The sequence below is a fragment of the Limanda limanda genome, chromosome 10 (assembly GCF_963576545.1).
Source record: "Limanda limanda chromosome 10, fLimLim1.1, whole genome shotgun sequence".
Taxonomy (NCBI): domain Eukaryota; kingdom Metazoa; phylum Chordata; class Actinopteri; order Pleuronectiformes; family Pleuronectidae; genus Limanda; species Limanda limanda.
Window position 1 is genome coordinate 24,902,581 of NC_083645.1, and position 16,655 is coordinate 24,919,235.

The following is a 16,655-nucleotide window of genomic DNA, read 5'->3' on the forward strand; positions in this document are numbered from 1 at the left end:
TCACTACCTGCAGCATTTCTCTTCATCGTTACAGAGTCTGACCCGATGTAACAGGCCAGAGTATACCCCCAGGGGTTAAAGTGGCCTAGGCTAGATTATACCCTGGGTGTATTATGGCCTAGGCCAATTAATACCCCTCAGGCCAGATTATACCCCCATGATATCAGTAGTATTGAATGATATACACAAAAATTACTTAATTTTTCAACATTTTTTGGGGGGTTCAGCTTTGTCAGGTAAATGAAGGGAGAACGCTAACTAACTTATGGCCATATTTAACTCCTTTCCTTCCCTTCTCAGGCCCAGGGTGTTGTGTCTACAACTGCATAATAGTCTAGCTTGCGGTACATAAATTGTGGATACAATTAGTCTCTGAGATATATACAGATCTCCTTGTATATGCCTACAGCTGAATTCCAATTAATGCAGTGTAAATTATCATAAAAATATAAGAGAATATCAAGCCTAGATTTTGAAGATTCAAATGCTTTGATTGCACAATACAACTACTGTGCCTACCTGACCTTAGAGCTAAATCAACCACATATCCACCATGTATAGTTTGGCCTAGGCCAGTTTATCGCCTGGGGTATACTCTGGCCCGGGCCAAAGTATACCCGGGTTTAATTTGGGCGGGGGTTAATTTGGCCTGTTGCACCTGTACACGAAGAACAAGAAAGACATGGAGCTGGAAATCCTTTTTCTTTAAAATATAGTCCTCATTTTATTAACAGAGGCCAAATAAAACTCATCACATTTTATTTACAAAGGGAGGCAATAAATATCTTAATAATAGTCATAAAATTATTTTTGCTTACATTTGTTTAAAAAAACAACAAAAAAAAAATCATAAATGTGTCATGTTGTTAGTAGCAACTCATACAAAAAAAAAACAAAAAAAAAAGGAGACCTGCCGGCAGACAGGTGGATACACTACAGGTGAGGAGAGGGGGCGGAGCCTGGAGGGCGGAGTCTGGAGCTCAGACGTTTCCCTTTAGAGTTCAGACTCCACCACGTGCTGCTCGGGACGTTTCCTCCTGATTCCTGGATGAAACATCTGGGTCGTGTTCATGAGGGGAAAGTCTCGATCGTCGTGTGGTCGTGTTGCGTGGCGATGAAGGTCGAGCTGTGGCGTTCGGCGGCGTGCGGATCCCGAAAAGCTTCTCTGAGGCGCTTTCATCCAGTGAGAGCGAAGATGAGCTCACAGCGAAACACACAGAAGAGCCCAAAGGTCAAGGTCAGCGGCGTCGTCCCAGAGGTTTCATGAGATTAACTGAACAGTAGGTTAGAGATAAACTTTAAAGACGAAGGAGGTAGAGGAAGTCTTCATCGCCAACCCCTCCACCCACCCCCCCACCTCCCACACTCAACAGAATCCCTTTTTTCTAGAGCGAAGGGATTAACACCCGTCTCCCGACCTCTGATGGAGCTGGAACACTTTGTCTACTTTATGAACCGGCCGCTTCCTTTTTCTTATTTCAACAAGTCCGATGCACCGACGAGTCAAAGCTTGTCACGTTTCAGACGCCATCACGGTGGAAAACGGCGTCCTGGTGATCGCACACACGCCGCCCGAGAGGCTCCGGCGCATTCCAGGAGCCGTGAGGTTGAGAGACAGACGGTGGAAAAACAAATGAGGGGGTGGTGGCGGCGGGTGGGGGGGGTAAGAGAGCAAGAGAAAGAGAGAGACCTGTAAAATATTGCACTAAAAGCTACACAGTTGTCCCCGGCGGCCCCGGTGTCACCTGCGGCCGCCGTCACTCGCCCTCTCTCTCTCTCTCTCTCTCCATCTCCATGGCGTCTGAGTCCAGTGGAAGGTATGGGATCCGCGTCGTCAGGGGCAACACAAACACAAACCACCCCCCACCCCCCCGACAGGTATTCCAATAAATCTCTAGTTGGCTGATTTTTATAACGTCGGCTCCTGTGTTCGGTCCCGTTGTCGGAAAAGAGGAGAAGCGGAGACGACAGGAAGTCCGTCCATTTGTCCAGAGTATAAATAACACGACAGATTAGCACAAACACATCGGAACCCACGAGTTAGCAAATATTCAGTCGTCCTGAAATACAAAAATAAAACATCTTTGACTTTTTTTGTTTTTGTGTGTTTTTTCTTGTTTGTTTTGTTCTTTCTGTCCGTCTCTCGTTAACAGAAGTGAAGAAGCTTGAGATTTTTTCAGTTTAAAAACCCCGCCCACCCACCCACACACCCGCCCCTCCCTGTGTACCCTACCCCACCCTGCAACCCCACCCTAGAATTAGTGCTGTCCCCCCCCCCCCGGCCCCTTTAGTTCCTCTTGGCGTTTGTTTTTAACCGCCGGGCCCTTCGAGTCCGCTTGGTGACCGTGGTGAAACGGAACTCCTCCTGCAGGTCGGTCCGCCCCTTCGGCTGGCGCTTCATGAAGTGGACCTCCTGCTGCCGCTGGGTGGTCCGCGAGCCCTTCTTGGGCCGCCCCTTCCGGTTGAAGCCCAGGTACCATCCCTTGTACTTGGCCGACACCAGCGCCGTGTAGTTGTTCTCCAGGAATTCCTCGACGAAGACGCACTCCTGCTTCCTGCCGTCGGGCTGCGAGGACGAAGGAGAGAGAAACAGAACGTTGATTAATCATTAACCTGGAGAATGAGTGGTCAGGGTTTTCTGTTGCTCAGCATGATGGAGCTTTGAGGAAGTTGTTAAAAGACAGAAAAATACAGAGTCACTGTAGTTAAAAGGTGAATGAATCATGTTTTATTGCAACATAGAAAGTTCACGTAATGTTTTCACCCCTATACGAGTGTTTGTTTGTTTGTTGGATTTTTTACTGGTTATTACTGGATTACTCAAAAACTACCAAACACATTTCTACAAAACTTGACGCGAGGAAGGAACATGAAGCAAAACCAGTTTCCTAGAAGGTTCATCGTGAGCGAATCGGCGTATTGAAGATGTTTCTAACACGAGGCGGATGCAAAACATACAAAAACCCTCATCGATGCTGCTAAAAACTTTAATCCCGATGATGTTTTCCTACAAATTACATCTGTTGCACTTGTGTCCATCCTGGGAGACGGATCCTCACATGTGTCTCTGAGGTTTCTATGTATTTTTACCTGTTAAAAGGGTTTTTAGTAGTTTTTCCTGACTCTTGCTGAGGGTTTAGGACAGAGGATGTCTCACCATATTAAAGACGGATTGTGATTTGTGAATATGGGCTATACAAATAAAACTTGATTGATTGATTGATTGACATGAAAATGTAATATCTCGGGGTGAAAACGAAGATGCATTCGAAGATGTGAGCTTGGAAAGATGATAAGATACGACTTTAGTTTTAGTTGAGAAGGGTTTCCAGAGTTCATTCCTGAAAACGGCTCATAGCTGATATCATTCAAGTCTAAAACTCTGAAAATAAGTTTCTTTATTCGGGCTTCACATCGCTGTGAACTGCTTATCGAGACTCTCGTGGTTTCAGTAGGAAATGTAAACAGAAAAGAGTGTTTTTATTGGGGAAAGGATTCTCTAAATAAGGTAATTTTGGTGAAAAATGAATCTTTAAAAAGTTGAATTGAGTCTCTCCACATCTCTGTGACAACAAGTTGAAAACCACAGAACAAACCAATCATTCAAAAGTTGATTTATCCTCTTTTTAAAAAATAGGAGGAGGCCAGAGAACATGTTTTAAACAAATGAGGCCCCAGCACCTAGAACGCACGTTTCTAACAGACGACCACGATGACAGAGGGAAAGCGTGTGTGCGACTCGCTGTTGCCGCGGCGACGCTGACAGCTCAAGTCATTAACGCAACACAATCGCGTGTGCGTCTTTCTGGAATATTAACTTCTTTTCCATATCGTCGTCCGCGGAGTCACACGGCGTCGTCCTGCGCTCGTGGCCACCTGGTGTGACTAAGTGATATAATTGCAATGGCATTCCTCCTAAGTGACCATTAGTCTCTCAATGCATTGTGGTGATTGCAGTCCGTAATTGACTGATCGAGTGTCAAAGGAGTTTGGGCGATTACGTAATGGAAGAATGGCTGTGAGTTATCAAAGGGGTTTTGTTAGGCTGGACGGGAACAGCCGGAGGAAGCAGATCGGAGGCCGGGTCCAGTCGGGATTAAGAACTGGTTTTAAAAGAAAGATCTGGACTCGTCACTGTCGGTGTCGTGCGGCGAATCCTCCAAGTGAAACTCGACACTCACCCTTCCGACTATTTTGCCTTTCTCGTTCATGCAGATGTAGTGATCGCTCTCCTTTCCCTTTATTCGGATGTGGCTCCCGAAGGTTTCCGTCTCGACCACGAGGAGAGCTGCAAGAGAAGAGGAAAGAGGAGAGTCAGTAAAAATGGATAAATCTTTTCACGAACAGAAATATATTTCATCAAACATCAGCGGTATGTTTTTACCACTTAGGGCCGACACTTCAAGGCCTTAACATTAATTTACAATCCTGGGAAAAATTCCAGAGATAGTCAGGACTTAGAAATGTTTTAAATGAATTTCCTGTCCTGTAAATAATCGTTGAAAACCAAGATATTTAAAATCAAAGAGCTTAAACTCACAATACATTGTGCACAGGGGAAAAAGTTTACAGTTAAGGGATATTAGGTGAAGACTTCTTGTATTAAGTGTCAGTTTCCAGCAGTCAAACATCAATATTAGCTTCACTAGACATGAAATCCCCTTTAACTTGCGTGACAGATTACAGGAAACAATTAATTTCAATCATCGTAAATCACCAGCGGACAGAAACTAAGATGTTTTCTAACAAAACATCAACAGAATCACGGGGTCTCCAGAGCAAACTGTTAAAGGTGTATTTAAGTGTAATTTCCCCCTTAAAACATCCCTTAAATATTATCCTACAAGCAGCGAGTCAACAATCATCATCTCATCCAGACGCGGCAATAATCCGCTCTGAAGACGAATCCCGGCGGCTCTCTTTTTTTTACTTTCCAACCCTCCCCGGCCCAAACTTTAACCCCCCCGAGGTCACCTTTGTCTGCGCCCCCCCCCCCTGCCCCCCCACCCCCCCCTCGACCAGCAGCAAAGAGAGATCTGCCAAACATTTGTGGAGCGGTTATGTGCCCCTCAGGATTAGGTTTCAAGTTCCCTTTAGTCTGTGCTCACTCAATCAAAAAGTTAAGATGATCCATTTGTTTAACACACAGGCCCATTCAGTGGCGCTCAAGGGAGGAAAGGGGGGAAGAATGGACGGAGGGGACGGAGGGGACGGGACGGGCTCGGGGGCAGAAGGAAAACTCCTCTCCTCCCCCCCCCTCCACCCGAAAACACAACCTTTCTGGGGTGGGGGGGTGGGGTGAGTGGAGGGGGAAGAAGGGAAACCTGTCGCAGAAATGAAACCAGGAGGGAAAGGTAGAAGTTATTTCTTTTGTCTCTGGGTCTTTGTTGCAAAGTGTGTTTCAGTGGAAAAGGTTTTTCTTTGCATATCACATGAATGATGCTCGAGAAGATATTTCTGTGGGTATGGTTTGTGCAAACTCTCAACCTCAGGTATGAAGCCTGGACCCAGAGCATCAGATAAAACAATATTTCCCTCCTGCTGTAAGCCGGCCTTTGCGCCTGACCCCGGCCAACCCCCCCTGCCCCCCCCCACCAGCGTAGGTTCGATCGTCTGGCAGCGGCGAGCTTCAGTAAACTTAATTAAAACGCTTTGAGTCGAGGTTCCAGTGAAGCACAAACACTGAGGGGAAAATCGCAGCGTCATCAATACCACTGGCCAGCGGCTTTCACTTTAACAAAGGAGGGAGATGGGGTTCTTTTTCATTTACAGCGTGAGCTCGTTCAGAACCGTAATAATCAAGTGACTTAAAAATGTGTCAGTGTAGAAACACCAATAAAATCTTTAGAATTAAGAACGGAAGAAAATTAGTTTCAGAAATTCCTTTAAAACTGTTTAATCTTACGTTTTATTCCGAGGTTTGAATATATTGGAAAATGGAGAAAAGGTAAAGACACAATATAATTATTTTAAGAGGGAAGGAACTACATTTCCCATCAACCCTTGCGAATGATTCCAGCGCCTTTCTCCTTGAATTTAACATCGCTAAGTGATTTTCATCTTTGGACTCGAGAAATCCGATCCGATGTAGCCGACATGACAAGCTGCACCAATCAGTGACGTCACAAGTGCACCTGAGGATTGTGGGTAGTTTAAAGGACATCGCCAACTCCTGGCTTCTATCAGAACATTGTTGTTGTTTGTGGTAAATCTACCTGGGATGGTTAAGATATTATGGTTGTTAAAACGTCTCTTTAGAGAAATTGAATGGGGTTTGAATGGCAGCCGCTATGCTATGGTGAAAAATGTCACAATCTCCACAACACAGATGAAAGGTTTCAGCGCCCTAATCCTTCCAAGCCGTGAACTGTACAGTTTTCTTTTAGTTTATATTTGTTCATTTTGTACATTTACAAAAAAAAGAAACAGCATCGTGTATAAAAAGCCTCAAATTTCTCAGATGCAGTTTATTCCACTTCTGTTGAGCTGTTTTATCTCCGGGAGTTCGTCTGAGTGAAGGAACCTCAGCTGCTTGCAGAACAGCCGAGGCTTCATGTGAGTCTGGGAAAGGTCAACGACATGTTGTGTACATTAGCTTTTGGGCATTATGGGTATTTAATTTTAAATACTCCACAGGAGGCTATAGCTGCTACATAAAAGTGCATTAATGAGAGAACAGGATAATTGACCTGCGTCATGTAGCTCTAATGCTCACTGCAGCTTCACTGTGAGTTCTGCAGCTTCATCGCTTCTCCTTCCGAGCGATGTTTTCCATTCTCCTGTTCGCTGCAGCACGATCGATGTGCCGACCCCAAAGAAAGGGGGGGGGGGGTCACCTGTCCGAGACGTGCTTTAATTCCCCATCGCAACCTTTTATCGGTTTAAAAGCCTTTTGCTCTAAGTGGACAACGGAGCATCACTCACGACAGATCGTCCTGGAAAGGGATCGTTCTTGTCTCTTCCAAATAATGAATACGCCGCTCAAAGAAGAAGAATCCCCCCCCCCCATACTTTAGCTGCACAGATATAGACCTGAGGTGATATATCTCCCATGCGCTGGGTTGCAGCTCTGTCTTCACGCAGCCGCCGAGTGGATTAGAGCGAGCAGAGCGTCTTCACTGAGCGTTATTATTAGTGAGTGCAAAGGAGTTCACAGGTGCCAGGTACTGCAGCTGGATGGGGAGGAGGAGGAGGAGGAGGAGGAGGAGGAGGAGGAGGAGGAGGAGGAGGAGGAGGAGGAGGAGGAGGAGGAGGAGGAGGAGGAGGAGGAGGAGGAGGAGGAGGAGGAGTGGACGACGGGGCGGAGGGTAGAATTGGCAAGGCCTCATGGGAAAAAAAATTGGATCTGCTTCCACTCAAGCTCTAACAAGCAGTGAGGAAACTTCGCCTCGCCGCATCTGCGCCTGAACTCACTCACTCACTCACTCAGGGGCGTTCGAGAGCAGCAATCTTCAGAGTGACTCAGCTGTTTGTGAGCTGCAGATCTGCAGGAGAGGACGACTCCGGTCGCTCGGACTCGTGTTCGTGAGCCGCAGCATCAAAGGCAAAGTCGCTGACCAGCAATTTCCCTCTCGTGTGTGTGTGTGTGTGTGCCGGGTTTTTTTTATGTTTTTGATCCGAAACGACGAACAAGTCCGCACAGAAAGGGAAGAGGATGTACTTAAAGTTGACAGACGTATAAAATTTGGGTGATTAGTCGTCTTTATGCTTAACATTTACAAGTTGACAGGGTAATTTCTCCGTGATAGATGGCCCCGTGGTTATCCATATCTCAGATTACATGAGAAGAACCGCAGCAAATAGAATCCTATAGATATAGTTTAAGCTTTGTTTTGCACTTTGAAGGACTTTTCACTGTAAAATATCCTTGATTTGCTATTTTTTCAAAAGTTAGAGGTAATAAAGTTGAGAAATATGAAAGGATTGTGTCACACGTGGCCTTGAAACATGACCGGAAACTCAGAAACCAACAAGGAGGAACGTTTTGCACGATGGCAAAACTAATATTCTGACAAAAATCGACATTGCTGGTCTATAAGATCTTCACATGGATCCCAAACAGGAGTTGGTGGCCAAAGATCCACTGTTTCCCGATAGAAAACACCTCAGGAGGAGTGAGAATAAACTGAAGACGCACTAACACTCTTACGGTGATGGTGTCTCGTCTTTTTATGTTTGCATTTGCAGCTAAAGTGTCGGGTGAGATGCACAGGAGTTCTCCCATACCATACTTGCCCCCATCATCTCCGTTGGCGTTGACTTTCTTCCCCAGGATCTGCACGTGCTTGCCCGTGGTGCGGCTGTACAGCTGGTAGATCCGGACCTGCTTCCGGCTCACGTCGTCCGGGTTCCTCGTGTGGTTCTCGATGTAAAACCTGAAATCCGCAGAGTTCTGCTGGGATTCCTGCAGAGTGGCGTGAGACCGGAGGGAGAGAGAGAGAGAGAGAGAGAGGGAGAGAGAGAGAGACAGGGGAATGGAGGAGAGACAGCGAGAGGTGGTCATGACACAGGTGTTGATTGTAATGTGCGTCTGTTGTTTTATGGATTTTGGGGGCTTAAAAAAACTTGGAGATAACAACCTGGAAAGTGTGACTGTGGAATTTTAGTGTTTCCTTCGCTTTTAACTTGCACATTTTTTTATATATATATTGCATTTCAAAGCTCCTATAAGATGCGTTTAAACTGTAAATCCCACAGAACACGTGCAGAGGAGTCGTCCTCTGTTGGTTTTTGCAGCGTGAGCCCGGGGCGGTGCTGAGAAACCTGTACTCCATTTCCACAAGCCAGCGAGCCACTAGCAATTATACACCTGAAGCACCCGGACCTGTTGCACTATCATCAAACAAATATCTGCCCGCAGGCGACGCCGCGTCCATAAATTAGGAAACGCAGCAGGCGGAAGACTGCGATGGCGAGAGGCAGCTCCAGCCACAGAGACACTCAGAAATGTTTTTTATCGAATCCTATAGCTCGGCCTTTCAGGAATCGCTCGCCTCACGTTTACGAGTCACGTCGGATTCGTCCTGAAGACTCACGGAAATCGTTGAAGTCAGAAAGAAGCAACCGTGTCCCCCCCGACATGTGGAGCGGCGAGAGGAAACGTATACTTTCAGGAGCCCCTGGAATCTCAGCTCACGCCAAGATCCCATTTCCCCAGCTGTATGGTGTGGTAATTGCACAGTAATGGCTTTTTATGTGGCTGTTCTCAGGTGGCTAATTATATACACATTGCATACCCGGAGTCCTTGTTATTCTAACTCGGGTAAATTAATGACATGTAGCAAACACGATGGGAAATTGTTAGCGGCGGTAGAACGAACCTTAAAGTCAAAATAGAGGAAAAGGAAAAATAAACTTTTGCACAGATCTGAGGGAAGATCCTCGAAAACCAGGTGTGATACGAGTTTGTCAGGTGCTGGATCCGGAGAAAACCTGAACACTGGGTTGGACCTCGGTTATAATTTCCTTTTTTATTGAGGAAGTGGTTTTAAATGTTGCTAGCTGTTGGTCCGACAGCAGGATTACGCAAAAACTGCAGAATGGATTTACAAGAACCTTAGTGGAGGGTCAGTAGAACGAACTTGTCAAACTTTTGCGCAAATCTTTCCATTTTTACTGGTTTCTTAGGGAATAGTTCGTAGATCTGACACATTTAAGGGATTAAAAACTATGAGTTTTGCCAATTTGGTGGAGATTGGTTGAATCTAAGATATGATCTCAACAAAAGACGATAATCTCAAGGTTTTCTAGATAGGAAACATTTACTCCATTAACATGAAACAACCGCACGACCACGACAACCAGGACTCAACCGGGAAGATTTAATAAATCATATATAAAATATTGAGCTAGTGGTTTAAAATTTGCTAGCTGTATGTCTGACAGCAGGATTTTGAGAATCTGCTGAAGGGATTTACAAGAACCTTGGCGGAGGGACGGTAGATCAGCCAAGAAAGAACTCGTCAAAGTTTGGCGTGGATCTGGACAAAGGGGAAATATTTCTTTCCATTTTCACTGGTTTCTCAGTAAATAGTTCGTAAATCTGGCGTATTTAAGGGATTGAAAACTATGAGTTTGGCCAATTTGGTGAAGATTGGTTGAATTTAAGAAACGATCTCAACTAAAGACGAAAATCTCAATGTTTTTCTAGATAGGGAAACATTTACTCCATTAACATGAAACAACCAAACGACCACGACAACCAGGTTCTATTGTCACATCGGACCAGGACTCAACCGGGCAGATTTACAGCTCCACTGCACAATGAGACAAATTCAAATATGAGGATTGATACTTCAGAGTCTAGACAATAACCTGTCTTGTAGGACATATTTAATCCTTGTTTGCTGATCTCCAGACTCTGCATGTTCCCTTTCAGCGCAGAGCAGCATCGAGCCAGAACTGCTCAGCAAACAAGGACTAAACCAACGTGACTCATTATTCAAAGACGTCACAGCACTCGTCCGGCTGAGTGACAAAAACATCTGATGCAAAAAACCCAATGAACCCGGGCTGATTGAGAATTAGGTCGTGTTTACTCCCAACAAGACGCGTCCATTGATGAAGAAAAGCCAAACACCAGCGTCCTGGTGTCGTGGAGTCTCTCTCAGAACCAGCCTCAAACTGCTGAGGGATTTATCCCCAGATCTCCCCCATCTCTAAACAAACATTAAAGTGCGCTGGGCAGACTGTTGCCTCCTCGCGTGGAGGCAGAGACAAGCCCGAGCACATGGTGCAGGTGAAACACTGGCAACCCAGAGGTTTTTTTGTTTTATCACGCCGTCTCCTTCTCTTCAAAGACATAGCATGAAAACGGATATGTTTGAAACTTCAAAACCGTCTGGTGCCCATCTCTACCGAGGACTTATCTCCGTCTCACGCACACACAAACACACACACACACAGGCGGACGGGGTTAGACAAACACACAAATAAGGAAGAGACACGCACGTTGGCTGAAGCTAACTTCCATTCGCGGTTACAATCACATGAGGCATGACATGCAGATAAAGGGCCATTCCGTCATTGTTTTTACTTTGGTGATTAGAGGTGAAACTACAAGAGGAGCAACATTTTCATTTATTTTGCCTTTATCTCAAATCTGACTTTTCCTGAAGCACAGTAAACATCCAGATCTCACATATTTAAAAACCAGAATAAAAGCAGAGGCTATCATGGCTATCGTGTGTGTGTGTGTGTGTCTTTGTGTGTGTGTGTGTGTGTGTGTGTGTGTGTGTGTGTGTGTGTGTGTGTGTGTGTGTGTGTGTGTGTGTGTGTGTGTGTGTGTGTGTGTGTGTGTGTGTGTGTGTGTTGGGCCTCATTCCGCCTGAGCTGCATCCTGTCTTACGTGTTTGCAGTGGTCAGTCCACGTTATAGCTTTGTCTGTGCCAGCTCTTTTGGAATAATCAGAGCAAACACACTTACGTAACATTAAACTTTCCACTTTCCTGGAGTTTTATGTTTTGATTTTTTTTCTCGCCCCTGTTCAAAGTTTAGTTTTGGTAGTTTGTTCTGATTCTTGAGAGGATTAAAGGGCAGAGGAGGTGTCACCTTGTTAATCCTGATTTGTGAATATGAGCTATTCAGATAGAATTTATTCGATTGATTGATTTTTTGCTCTTTGCAAAGTGGCTTTAAATATGTGTTAAATGCTTTGGTTATTGCCTGAGCTGATGGTTCCTGCAGGAGAAGGTGAAAGTGAAACAAAAAGAAAATAGAAGTATGCAACAGATACAATTATATCTGTTCCCTAAAAGGACAAATCTGTGGCCATCCAGTGGCTTCTGTTAAAAAATTACAAATCTTTTTTGGAGCCTTTTAAACACATAATAAAAATGACTATTACAATCTGCAGGATGTTTGTTTGAGGAAGAGGAGGATGAGAGATAATGCCTCTTCTTCTCTTCTCTCTCTCTCTCTCTTGTTTCTCACATCATAACGAGGCTGCTGGGAATTGTTTTTTTTAAATAACCAGCACGTGCATTGTGCGCGGACACGTCACCCCAATAATCAGCTTTAAGGCGCAGGAGCCTCACAAGAAACTTTACTGATGGAAATAAAATAAAAAAACTTTAAACCTCCAGGATGAAAATATCAGTTTGACAAAAAACCGGATCTACTCCTTTAAATCTAGATTTAAAACAAACAGATTTTAATTTGTGTTTTTATCAGATTGTCTGAGTCGGATGAAGATTAATTCAGGAACAAGTGATGCGTCTCAGATTAGTTTCCTCACTTAAGACTTATTTATTATCCGCATTGAAATCTGTTTATGGGATTTTATTAAGATAAGATAAAACTTTATTGATCCGCACACCGGAGAAATCCCCGGATCTCACTTTCTCCTTTTTTCTTGCTGCTGCAGCGTCTCAGTGATATTAAAGCTAAAAACTCGAACATTTTTGGAGTATTCAGATTATTTTAAATGCACGTTTGGTACTTTTTTATATTGTTCATTTCTACATTTTTGATTATCGACATCTCCAATTTGTCTTTTGTACTTACTAGTTAGTTTATTTTTCCATTTTTGTTCCGTCTAACATATCATGGGCCTATTTCTGAATAATAAAAAGCCTTATTAGCGCTTATTACTATTAATTAATTGAATTAAATTTATTCTAGAGACCCTGAACACAACCGTCACCCGTCACCAGCACAGAGCTGCACAGTGACACACGCACAAAACACTCACATGCACACAAAAGGGAGTAAAACCAAAGGAGTAAACATACCTGTAGCTGGAAATAGAGAACCAGAACATGTAAACACCTAAGTGGAGAGAGAGAAGAGGAGAGAAGGGAGGAGGGGAGTGAATCACACAGGCAATTACATGGAAGTCTAAACCGCAGCCTGTATACCTGCATGACAGCAATGCGCAAAACATGAGGCTTTTGGCGACTTCTATTGGTAAGAATGCAAGTTTCTATGCGCAAAGAAAGGGCGCAGACGTGGGACACTTACAGGTATAAGAACCTCGAAGGCAGCAGAGACATCTTGACTCGCAGAAATCCACCTGAAATGCACCTGCTTCCACAGATTCAGGTTCCAGGGAAAAGGTTTGGAGGAGCTCGCCCCCCTGGCGCGTCCTTTACGCACAGAGCTCCGGGGGCAAGTGGCAGATTGAATCCCAGTGTAAGGATAGATCGCCGGCGTGCAGGAGCAGCAGAGTCACGGAGTGCAACATTAGTGGTGCTTCCTTGTTGGGTTTGGAATTATCCAGAAGAGGATTGTGTTGTGTGTGTTGTGTGTGTTGTGTGTGTTCTCCTCCGCTCCTCGGAATCCGTGTCCATAAATCGGTGCCAAGCGCGCAGAGGATTCAGAGTTCGACCTCTTCCAAAGAGAAAAATTAGAAAAACCAAGAAACTCCTGCGTCCAAAGAGATATCCTCCGGGTTGTGCTCGCTCCTCTCGATCCGAGCCTCGGTTCCTCCAAACACCCAGCAGCTCCTCCGGGGGATCAGCAGCCCCTCGGATCCGGCCCTACCTGCGGGGGTCGCACACACCTTGCACGGGTCATCTTATTCTAGTGCTGCAGGAGGGTGGATAAAATAAAAATAACTAAATGCGAAGTGGTAAATAGAGTAAAAAAACGCCCTTCCAACCAGAGAGAAGTCGCTAAAAAGTGGACAAACAGTATCCAAGCATTTTAGAGTAAAAGTTGATTCTGTGCGTAAATCTCCGGGTCCCTGGAGAGTTGTTCTGAGGGGGGGGTGCCGGTGGTGGCGCAGCACTGCCTGTCAGTGGTGTTTGTGCGTCTGTGACTTGGGATGTGGGCACAGAGAGGCTTTCTTGTTGTTGGTGGGTGGAAACATGTCAGCGGTTTGCACCTGATAGGGTAATCGTGCCGAGACCATCATCATCATCAGCCCGGAGAGAGGGTTTGTGCTGCTCCTCTCGGTGGGCAAAGAGAAGAGAGAGAGAGAGAGAGAGAGAGAGAGAGAGAGAGAGAGAGAGAGAGAGGGAGGGGGGAGAGAGAGAGAGAGAGAGAGAGAGAGAGAGAGAGAGAGAGAGAGAGAGAGAGAGAGAGAGAGAGAGAGAGAGAGAGAGAGAGAGAGAGAGAGAGGAGCTGAAAGGAAAGTTTGCAGGAGGATTTAAAAGTGGTTTTCTGTGAAAGTTCTCGCGTTTATTTGGAAGCTTTTATTTATTTTTTATTTATTAATTTAAGAGCTTTTTAAAAAAATGAATCCAACTTTGCGTAAAACCAAATTTGACTAATTTTTTTTTGTTATTCCTCCAGGGGCTTGTTCTACGTCATAATAAATAATACCCAATGAAGTCGTGATAATAGTTTTATTCGTGTATTTATTAATTTAAGATCTTTTTTAAAAAATGAATCCAACCTTTGCGTTAAACCATATTTGACTCTTTTTTTGTATTATTCCCTCCAGGGGCATGTTCCACGTCATAATAAATAATACCCAATGAAGTCGTGATAATAATTGTATTCGTTTATTTATTAATTTAAGATCTTTTTAAAAAAAATTATCCAATCTCTCCGTAAAACCATATTTGACTTATTTTTTTGTATTATTCCTCCAGGGGGCTTGTTCCACGTCATAATAAATAATACCCAATGAAGTGGTGGTAATAATTATTATTATGATGATGACGTGGTTTCCGTCAGTGGCGAGCAGACGGAGGGAGGTGCAGTGTTGTAACAGCCACAGAAACTGCCTCCCTCCGCTGCGCTTGTTAAACTGCACCTGGTTTGTGGATTGGCCCCGGATCTCCCAGACAGCATTCAAATGCAGGTTTGTTGTCGAGCTCGATTTTTTTTTTTTTTTTTTTTTTCAATAATGTGCTATAACTTATCCCGCATTTAAATATAAAAGAGAGGTGTGAATGTGTTTACGAGCGCTTCAGAGCTGAGGGCAGTAAAGCGAGCCCACATCCCTGCTGCCATTAGAGAGAGAGAGACAAGGAGGAAAAACCCAAAACCCTTTGTGGTTCCTCTTTATTGTGCCATTAAAACGGGATCCTCGACATTCCTGCCCCATTGATATTCAAAATGATCCTAAATGATTACATACATAACTTCCCATGTTGGGGATTTCAAAGGGCCTCCCGCTGGGAGCTGAGTGGGAAATGAAAAGCGGTGTTTAACTAAGAGCCTCCTTGTGACCTGATCCACATCAGGCAAACAGACAAGCAAATACACAACTGATCAATTGTGTTTAAAGGGTGGGGGGGAAATACAACACAAAAATCTGCGGCTTTCATTGGGAGCATGTGAGTGTGTGTGTGATGGAGGACAAGTTGAGTAACAAAGCTTTTATCTCTCCCGCGTGTACAAATGTGGATAAAGTGGGTTGATGTGGGTTTACCCAGTGATTCATGGCTTGATCCTGTCAACCACACTGCACTTTAATAATCCCTGCAACACAACTCACACATAATATCAGTTAAAGCATGACTAATTTAGTCTTGTCTGCCTCAGGGCGGGAAATCACAGCAAAAAAAAAAAAATTTTGAGCAAATAGTAATTATCCACAAAGATAATTTGAAGATTTCTCTTGCAAGTGCACAGGGCTTTGGGTGTGTTTGATCACGTAAGGCTTACACAAGCCGCTGATAAAGATTTCCCTGAGAGGCCCGAACAGAGGCTGCACCTGACAAGTGGGTTAAAGAAAAAGCAGGACGATAAACAGCAATTACAGCAGCGACTGTGGCAGAGCCAGAGCTGTGGAGTCACTCATCGCCTGCTGAGCACATGTTTGTGTGGAACTTCTCCGGAGCATGGCTGTGAATACACAAACTGAAGGAGGTAGAGAGAGAGAGAGAGAGAGAGGTTTGGATGTGGACACCTGTGAGTCAGGAGGAGGAGGAGGAGACCTGGAGCTGCTGGTGGCGGACGGGAAGGTCCTCCTGCTCTTCTCCCCTTTGTCAGTGGATCGGTGTTGAGAGCGAAGGACGTAAGTAACGGCTCCGAGGCAACGTAATGACGAGTCATGCCAGAGAAACCAGCACCCCGGAGGCAGAGGGGAAAGATTTATGTGAGACGTGCAGAATCATATGTGAAGAGGATGGAAAAACACTCTCTCTGTCGATGCTACATGTGATTTAAAGACACTGAAGGATTCATAGAGACCTCATAAGTTGAAAATAAAGAGCTGCACCTTATGAATCTATATCTTACTCAAAGGAAACCACCGCTTGCATGTGGAGAATGAAGTGAATCCTTTACTTGTCATCCATCCCTTCTTGAAACCTTGATTTGTTAAAGTTATTAATCTTTCTGAGACACACAACAAAATAAGTTTCAGTTACATTCATCTCAAATTTAAGGGTGAGGTGGCAAAAACTCAAAATCAGAGCAACCAGGATCCAGAGCAGTCGAGTGCAGACGTCCACCAAGACCCAAAAGTTCCCTTAAACTCAATGGAGCTGCACCAAAGTGATATTTATTTAATGTATTGTTGTTATTTAACTTCATAAAGCAGCACCAAAGTTCATCTGTATGATTCATCAAAAGACACGTGTTAAAGAAAACTCCAGAATCTTCCCCCTGATCCAGATTCATGCCAAAGTTTAAAAGGTTATTTCCCATCCTTCCACCACAAGGTTAGCTGAAATCCATTTAGTAGTTTTTGTGTAATCATGCTGACAAACAAACAAACCAACAAACCAACAAACCATCAAACTAAACAGACATTGGTG

At 44.5% G+C, this 16,655-nt stretch overlaps 1 protein-coding gene across 1 annotated transcript; it reads right to left on the minus strand.

The window, feature by feature from the left end:
• Positions 1-2,287: 2,287 nt before the first annotated feature.
• Positions 2,288-12,998, minus strand: fgf24 (fibroblast growth factor 24). Its single transcript, XM_061079954.1, has 5 exons — positions 12,961-12,998; positions 12,732-12,768; positions 8,227-8,404; positions 4,182-4,288; positions 2,288-2,566 (listed from the first exon to the last, which is right to left on the minus strand). Exons 1-5 carry the CDS (start codon positions 12,990-12,992, stop codon positions 2,288-2,290), a joined length of 633 nt encoding a protein of 210 aa, XP_060935937.1. The 5' UTR covers positions 12,993-12,998.
• Between the last annotated feature and the right edge of the window lie 3,657 nt (positions 12,999-16,655).

What these genes read in the sequence shown, in the direction of transcription:
- fgf24 (XM_061079954.1), bottom strand. Translation starts at nt 12,992, where the DNA reads ATGTCTCTGCTGCCTTCGAGGTTCTTATACCT. An exon ending in AGATGATGGGGGCAAGTATG is followed by an intron (nt 4,289 to 8,226) that starts GTATGGGAGAAC and finishes CTTCTCTTGCAG; the next exon opens with CTCTCCTCGTGGTCGAGACG. An exon ending in AAGGCAAAATAGTCGGAAGG is followed by an intron (nt 2,567 to 4,181) that starts GTGAGTGTCGAG and finishes TCGTCCTCGCAG; the next exon opens with CCCGACGGCAGGAAGCAGGA.